At 39.5% G+C, this 8,742-nt stretch overlaps 1 protein-coding gene across 1 annotated transcript; it reads left to right on the plus strand.

Moving 5' to 3' along the window:
* The first annotated feature begins 3,060 nt into the window (after positions 1 to 3,060).
* Positions 3,061 to 8,109, plus strand: LOC102192793 (histamine H3 receptor). Its single transcript, XM_005732263.1, has 3 exons — positions 3,061 to 3,736; positions 4,286 to 4,452; positions 6,547 to 8,109. The coding sequence occupies exons 1-3, from the start codon at positions 3,460 to 3,462 to the stop codon at positions 7,402 to 7,404; spliced, it is 1,302 nt and encodes a 433-aa protein (XP_005732320.1). The 5' UTR covers positions 3,061 to 3,459; the 3' UTR covers positions 7,405 to 8,109.
* Positions 8,110 to 8,742: the final 633 nt, after the last annotated feature.

Here is an 8,742-nt window from a genome sequence, read left to right on the forward strand (position 1 = left end):
CAAATTGCACTGGGTCAGTAGTGTTTACTGATGATGTGCCAGAAGCGGCGAGAAATCTGAAGAGCTATAATTTTTGCTCTCTTCAGCAAAACTGTCTTGACTGCACGTCATAGTAGCAAATGCAGTAAAAAGAGAGAAAATCCATTGTTTGGTGATGCCTTTAGCTTCCAGACGGTAAGCAATCAATGTCAAGGGTCCTTAACTGGGAAAGGTTTAGGAATAAACACTTTGTTATTATGCTAATTTGTCTTATTGCACCTAAGCTCCTGAAAACACAAGATTGTATAAATATGGAGTTCCTTATGAGTTAATGCTGTATTTTTGTTCAACACCTGTTGCTGAGATGAGAGTCGGTGTTTTAACCCCATATTCATCATATAACTGTAACTTGAACATGTTTTTACAGCCAAAAACCATTAATTTCATAAATGATGAAAAATATATGTGGACTTAGCACCACTCGTTCGATTTAGGTGTAAGACAAAGTTTGTCACCCCAGAGTTCTCAGTAGTTTAAAAAAAAATGATGATTATTGACTAAATCAAATTGTTAAATATATATATATATATATTTTAAAAAAGCTCATAAAAGTTTCATATAAAGTTTCAAATTCCTCATTTTTTAATGACAGATGTTGCAAAAAACTTAAAGACACCCCGAAAACTTTTCACTGATGATGTGCAGATGTAGCCTACAACCAGAGATGGGCAGTGACGCGTTACTTGTAACGCGTTACTGTAATCTGATTACTTTTTTCAAGTAACGAGTAAAGTAAGGGATTACTATTGCAAAAACGGTAATTAGATTACAGTTACTTTCCCGTAGGAACGCTGCGTTACTGCGTTACTAAAACCGTGATTTTTTGCGAGAATGTCTCACGACAGTGACGTAAGCGAGTGCGCCATTAGTGACAACAGCTGTGTGCAGATCAACAATGGATCACATATCGATTGTGGGAGAGAGTATGAGCGTGCAGCGTTTAAAGCGTGGAAGTACTGACCTTACTTTGAGTTTGATTCCATAAAAAGTGACAAAAACATTCGTGTCCATCGTGCGTGGGAAGAAAACTTCTTTTTACAGCGAAAAAACCCCCTAAACTACCAAGCAAGCACCGAGTGCGCAACGACGCAATGGGAAATTCACAGAGAAACTCGCGGATTCTTCAACTGACCACGGCACACCTGCACCAGGGTAAACCTCCGCCTACCGTAGTCCTGCTTTACAGGTGAAAATAGAGCAACAGGACCGCTGAATCTTTGACTTTATTTCCTGCTGTGTTTTACTTGCATCTATTTGAAAGAGTGAGTGTAAACACAAAAAATATTTTATTTTATGTGCTGGAATGTGTAGAAAATAGGTTTAAATGTTAAACTAATTTATTCAAGTCAGAGAATGTTGCATATAATTAAATTTTTGCTTGATGCATAAAGTTAAAAGATTAAAACTGATAAAACAAGTTAAAAAAAGAGACTTTTCCATTTGATTACATTTTGTATGATGGATTATGTAGAAAAAGTAGAATAGGGCTGAAAGACCTATCGCTTTATCACCTCTTCAGGTTGTAAATTGTGTTTTTAAAAAGTAACTAAGTAACTAAGTAATTAATTACTTTTGAAAATAAGTAATCAGTAAAGTAACGGGATAACTTTTTTGTGGAAGTAATCAGTAATTAGTTACTGATTACTTTTTTCAAGTAACTTGACCAACACTGCCTACAACTCATATTTTCTGATGGGTCTGGTTTTCACATAGCAAACAGTCTTAGGCTCATAAAATGGACAGTCTTCTTCTTCTTTCTTTCTTTCTTTCTTTCTTTTTTTTTTAATTTTTACTACTTTTTTTTTCTTTTTTACTGAAATGACCAAGAGGTATGGCAGTCATGATAAGAGCTGGTCAATTTCCTTAAATTAAAAGCGCTTCAATTTCGCTTTTCTCCTTATCTTAATAAACATAAGACAAATTTCCTGTACAAGAAAGGGAGATAATGCCATCCTATAATTCTTTGGCAGCTTTGTCATAATTTTTTTGTTACTGGCAGGATATTCTTAAATAAATCAATCTCCATGTCTTTTCTCTAATGCCACGGCATTTGTTACTGAGGTTAAGTAATGGTGTATAGCAAAAGATGCAGGATGTTAATTTTTCTTTAGGCTTTCCAACCTTACTTCAAGAGTATCACATATATTATTAAAGAGAAAAAGGATCACAAACTCAGAGTAATGACATTATCCAATAAAAACAAATGCACTTATAAAAACAAGAGTGATTATTTGATAACAGAAGATATTGTTTTCCCCCTTTATGTGATATTTTGGGACTCGTTAAGAACAATCTCATCCCCAGTATCAGAAGGCTGACAGCTCATTTCAGAAAACAAACGGATTTTTCAGTTTGTGCCCGTATTTGTGTTCTGATATTAGTCTGGGTACCCTGTGTTTAATAAGAGGGGCTATTTGCATAGCTAAGTCAGTAGTAATTTTAGATAATTACGTAATTTCTTCGCGAAATAAAGGGATGGGAGGGATAATATGGTAATTCACACTGGACATTGGCCTCTGAGTCACGGAACTTGTTGCTTTGTGTAAATATCTGCTGGCTGGCTTATTGCGATATCCTGTTGTATAAAGCTCAGATCGTTTCATCTCAGCCTGCTTCATGCGCCTGGAGCACTTCAGCTTTTGATTGCAGACATGAGCCTTTGATCAGCTGTTGGGTGGGCAAAAAAAAGCAAATCGTCCAAAATAGCAAACATCGTCTGAAAAAGGCCGGAATTTGTTTTGTTTTCAAAATAAAAGGTTAAGAATTCGTCACATCTGTTGGAAAACATACAAGAAGGACGTTTTATAGAGAATTTTACATTTTAATCCGACAGCCAACAATAATATTGTTATGTCTTAAAGTGGGTGTTAAAAGGGGCAATTGTTTTAAATGCCTTCTTATTTAGGTTGCTCATTAAGCTGCATGCTGGCTGTCATTTTTATATTTTCTGCCGACGGCAGAACATCAAATGTAACTTGTCACATTAAATGTGCATCTTGAAAACAGATTTAGAAAACACCGATGCGCCTTGTTCGTCTTGAAACTTTACAGGACTGGTTTTATTTTGAAAAACATCCGGATTAAGTACTTTATCTCACATCTGGTCAGTACTGACGTTGTTAACAAAACCAACGGTGCGCTCCGCAGTATCAGCACATCCAGCATCAGCTGAGATTGTAGATGACAGAGTCCAGAAAGGAGAGAGGACCCAGAGGAACAATAATCATTATTAGTATTACTATAACAGAGTGTTCTTAACTCGTGTCTGTAGCTCGGAGACTTATTCTAGTGTTTTAAGAAATGGAAGATTTGGGAAAAGTCTTCAACGATTCACAGGTCTTCGTGTTTAACTTGTCTTCATGAAGTGGAGCGGGACGTTTAGGCGCATTTTTGGACTTCTCCGGTGTTTCTGTGCGTGCGATGAAAAAACCCTACAATGATTTTGGCAGTCAATTAATTATGGGCGCGCACATCCTGGAGTCCAACTCCAGCGGCAACTTGACGCCTGCGGTGTCGGAAGCTGGGGCTGTCCTGCCGGGCTACCTGGTGGTGATCTTATCGGTACTTATGGTGACTCTGGTTGTCGTTGTTGTGGCAGGGAACGCACTGGTCATCATGGCTTTTATTGTGGACAAAACCCTGAGAAATCAAAGCAACTACTTCTTTTTGAACCTTGCTATATCCGATTTTCTAGTGGGTAAGTTCTCCTTCTTTGTCACTTTATCCGTTCGTGTTGTCTGAGTCCATTCTTTTGAATGAAACCCTTTTTTTGCGCGCGCCCCAAGCACATTGTAATTTTCCCACACTGTAATTAGCGTCTAACTATTGATTAGCGGCGAGTTCATGATGACCTTTACATCCCTTTTGCGTTATTCACATGTTAAATTACAACGGACTACTCCGCGTAATTGTGGCATTCCTCCGTTTTATTGAAGAGCACTCACGTCCCTCTTATAGTGAAAGCTCCTCTTATCTACAGCTTTAGTTAAATTATACCCTTGTCATTAATGAAAGAGACATATTAGATTGTTCTTGTTCCTACAATGTCACAGGTTTCCTGGAACTGCGTCTTGTCGCTAATTTTCTGCCACATGTAATGCATCTTACACCCAGAAACTGTGAAGGTATGGGAAAGTGTGAATATTGATGCTGGTGGCTGGTGAATCACCAATGAGGTGTGTGTGTGTGTGTGTGTGTGTGTGTGTGTGTGTGTGTGTGTGTGTGTGTGTGTGTGTGTGTGTTCCAGGTGCCTTTTGCATCCCCGTGTACATCCCCTATAACCTGACCGGCAGGTGGATGCTGGGCAAAGGGCTCTGCAAAGTGTGGCTGGTCATGGATTACCTCCTTTGCTCAGCCTCTGTCTTCAACATTGTCCTTATTAGTTATGATCGCTTCCTGTCAGTCACAAGAGCGGTAAGTACAGTCTGCGCTCATTACCACACACATATACACACACGCTCATCAAGTTCACATACTAGGCGACCACATTTAGGTCCAAAATGTGTCACTCCCTGAAATAGCTTGTAGTGTGCTTAGAATCATTTGTATTCACAGCTTCGTTCTTTCACCAGGGTATTGCTGTCAAGTGAGTGCTTTGTTCATCAGCTTAGCCAAAATATTATCAGTGTAAACATTAGCCCTGGCTCAACAGTCAAATAAACTATATATTCCATCACACAGCTCAGTTTTCTCATCACTTTTCAGATTTATCCTGTGAAAACAGCTGCAGAATGTCTTCTCTGGATCTCCAGGGGGTTAAATAACAGTCAATATGTCACAGTGATGTCACTAGGGTCATCATGGTTTTGTGATTGGGTTTATGTTTTTTTAGGTTTTTTTCAGGGGGTGTAAGAAGCAGGGTGAGTCAGAGATGTGTTAGCGTGCATGAGTAGGGACTAATGCTCAATCTTAAAGCTAGAAGTAAAAGGAAAGTTCACCCTAAAATCAAATTTTTCCAGCCTGTTGCGACAGTTACGTTGGTATGAGCCGCTCAGTTTTGGTGATAGTAGCTATACAGAATCTGCCTTCTGTTGGAAAACAATGGAACTAAATGTGTAATTAAAAATATTATTAAAAATCAGTGACCAAAAAACCCCCACAAACATTGTGAGCAGTTTTATTGTTAGCTAAACGAAGACTTGTTTTGCTGCTCATCAATATCATGTTGTGTTATATTCAAGAGAAGGCAGGCAACTCTATAGGGATCTCATACCAGTCTAGATGAATACAGGCAACTAACTAGTGAACTGTCCCTTTAACTCTTTCTCAAATAAAGACAACACATAAAGATAACATTTGACGACTAAATGAAGAGATTTGATACTTCAGTATTTGTCATTAAAGTGTGGTTTGACGAATATTAGAACAGTTTCTGGATTTTTCCAAGGGTAGCATCTGTGGCAGAGCCCAAACTCACTCACTTCTGATGCTAACACAGTCATTTTAATCTAAGCAGGCTTGAAATATGACAAAAACCTCTTAAGTATATTTCACTGTCTGCTCATTTGATCTTGGATCATTCTTTTCAGTTTTTGGCAGTTTTTTCAGTTTTTCCCTACATTTTGTACGAGATGAGTAATTCTTCTGTTGCTCTAAAAGAGTCATTGACTTTAATCAAATAGCCAGTATTAGATATAAAAGCGAAAGAAATGTTTGTAAAACCTAAATATTTCAATGTGAAAATTTGTATCCTCTTGCAGTCTATTTTTAATTTATTAAAACTTTTAACTTTCTGTCAACTGATACGAGATTTACAAAAAAAAAAATCTGGCTGATGATTGGTTAGACTGCCTATTGGTCAGTTTCTTCACATTCAGCCTGTAGGGTGCAGTATTTCGTTAATTTACAGTGGAAATAGGGAGTCTTGTGCTTTTGTAGTGAACACTTGAAACTGGGGCCATAATTATTTATGAGCATCTTGTATTGGATCTGTTTCACTACTGATTTTTTCCCCAGTTGCTCTTGAACCACAGACATGCTGGCAGCTTCACTTGCTTCACTTGACATATATCCAGCTGTTGAATCTGCAGAGAGACATTCTGATTGTGTGAGAAAAAGAAAAGATTGAGAAAACAACAACAACACCAAAGGGGAGAGCAGCAGATAGAGAAGCCCTGCAAAATGATAGCATTTAGACCGAGAGGAGGTGAAGTGAAAATGGAATGAAAGCAAAGAGAATAAGCGACGGTGAGGGAGGGGTAGATCGGGAGAAACCAGATGTCTCTTTCATACTAGTGTTGCATCAGTGAATGTGGCTGTCAGCCTGACATTCCCCTTCTCTCTTTGGCTTCGGAGACACACCGTGGTATAAAAACTCCACGAGTGGGTTTTATTTACAGCGTCTCTCTCCTGCTCCAAAGCCGCACAATGCAACAAGGGGTTCATTTGGGGAAGATACTCTGAGCAGCTGTGGGTGTTTGAAATGTAACGTGCAGTGTTATTATGATGCAGAGTTTCTGTTCACGGCACATCACTGTGAGTCATACTTGTGCCTCTCTTCTGACACAGGTTAAATACAGAGCTCAGAGGAACATGACCCACCAGGCTGTTTTCAAGATGGTGGCGGTGTGGGTGCTGGCCTTCCTCCTTTACGGCCCTGCCATCATCTTCTGGGAAACGATCGTCGGCTACAGCATTGTCCCGGCCCACGAGTGCTATGCTGAGTTTTATTTCACCTGGTACTTCCTGCTGAGTGCGTCTACCTTTGAGTTCTTCACCCCGTTTGTGTCGGTGGCCTTTTTCAACCTCAGCATCTATCTCAACATCCATCGGAGGAATAAGAGTGGGGCCGCCTGTGCTGAAGACAATGCCAAGCCTCAGAAGAACAATGAGAAACATAAAGATGGAGCCGGGTGGTCCGTGTTTTTTGTCAAGACTCGGAAGGTGATGTCAAGCGAGCCTGTTGCGATCTCTGCGGTCATCGAAGATGACGACATCTTGTCTCCCTCCTCCAGCGGGGAGCCTAACGCCAGTCAGATATTAATGCAGCGAGAGAAGTTCTCTCCGCACAGAAAAAACTCCAGGTTGTTTCAGCACACGGCCTCCTGCATGGTGCCTGGCCGTAGGACACCGGGATCTCGGCTTTCCAGAGACAAAAAGATTGCTAAATCTTTAGCCATTATAGTCTGCATTTTTGGGATATGCTGGGCTCCGTACACTCTACTGATGATTATCCGTGCCGCCTGTAGCGGTAAATGTGTGGCGAACTACTGGTACGAGATTACCTTCTGGCTTCTGTGGCTGAACTCTGCCATCAACCCGTTCTTGTACCCTGTGTGCCACAGCAGCTTTCGAAGGGCTTTCTCAAAGATACTGTGCCCTAAAAGACAATCAGTTCAACCACAGATTGAAGTTCAGTCTTGTTAGATGAACTCAAATGAACTTGCATATTTTATGAATGGAGTAAATGTTGCTGAACACTGTAAAAAATCCATTTGATGTTCTTCTATTAAAAAAAAAGAGGCCAGTTTTCAAAAATTAGTTAAATGTTTGCATTTAAATGAGGATTGTAACATACCTGACAGCAATACGATGACACAACACAGCTGAAAATAGCACAACATAATATTCTTATGGGCAGAACAATAGACTCTTGTAGTACCATTGGATAAATCTGCCCACGATTAAACCACCTCTCAAAGCCAGTTTCAGATTTTTCTAATGTTGTTCTTGTTCATTTTAAAACCTTCACAGATTCCCTCTAAGTAGGACATTAAGTTCTTTATGTGCAGAAGGCTGTGAAATGATGGCATATGCAGTCTTAAAGAAGGTAATTACCATAATTTAGTCTAAGATATCACATATATATGAGAACTACTGATCACCAGGTTGTTAAATTGTTTTCTGTCTGAATGGAAGCACGACGCAGACAGAAATGACATCTTCACCCAGCATCCAATTTCATAGCGGCCGCCGTGAGAACATTTCAACTTCTATTTAGATGAAGCTGATGTGAAGCAAGAACTCAATGGTCTTTTGATGGTTTCAGAATATATCTGCACATGAAACCCTTTCATGTTACAGTTTCAAATATACAGCTGCAAGTTTGACTTTATGCTCACTTTATGCTCATGCCCCTAAAAACTATACAATGCAAATCATGCAGCGATAGACTCACAAATGCAGAGTCCTCCACGTTTAAAGCACCAGAAAAGAAGACAAGAGTGTGCTTACTGACCAATGAGTGTACTTTTATTATCAAAGTAATTCTAAATATTTTATAGTTTTAATCTTATGGCAAGGAAATCTACCTGACATCTGTCAAAATGTTAAGAAAATGTCAAAGCAAAATGTGAAGCACAATGAAAAGAGAGCTGATTTAAAACTTATGTACAATAAGATCAATGTCAGGCCAGATGGCTGAGTTAATTATTTATTTCAAGGCTCGACTGATTTACCTAAAGCTGTTTTCACACATGCAGTGCAGTCTTGAATTTTTGCCGAAAGGTACATGCAAGGATTTGCTTGTAAGACTCAGTGGAACATTAAACAGTTTTTCCTTGATGCAAAGCCTGCGTGATGTCTGACTGAGCTCATGTGCGAGCAGAAAAACGAATCGTCCAGCGAATTCATGATTCAGGGAATCATCGTGTTCTGCCTCCCTCTCGCTGAACCCAGACAGCTCGCCTGCCTTAACCAAACAAAGTATTTCCAGGAGTGAGAAAGAGTCTGACTGTCTCCTGTTGTGTTCTACAAAGGAGAAAG

This window comes from Pundamilia nyererei, unplaced genomic scaffold (assembly GCF_000239375.1).
Source record: "Pundamilia nyererei isolate P.nyererei 1_Seehausen unplaced genomic scaffold, PunNye1.0 scaffold00046, whole genome shotgun sequence".
NCBI lineage: Eukaryota > Metazoa > Chordata > Actinopteri > Cichliformes > Cichlidae > Pundamilia > Pundamilia nyererei.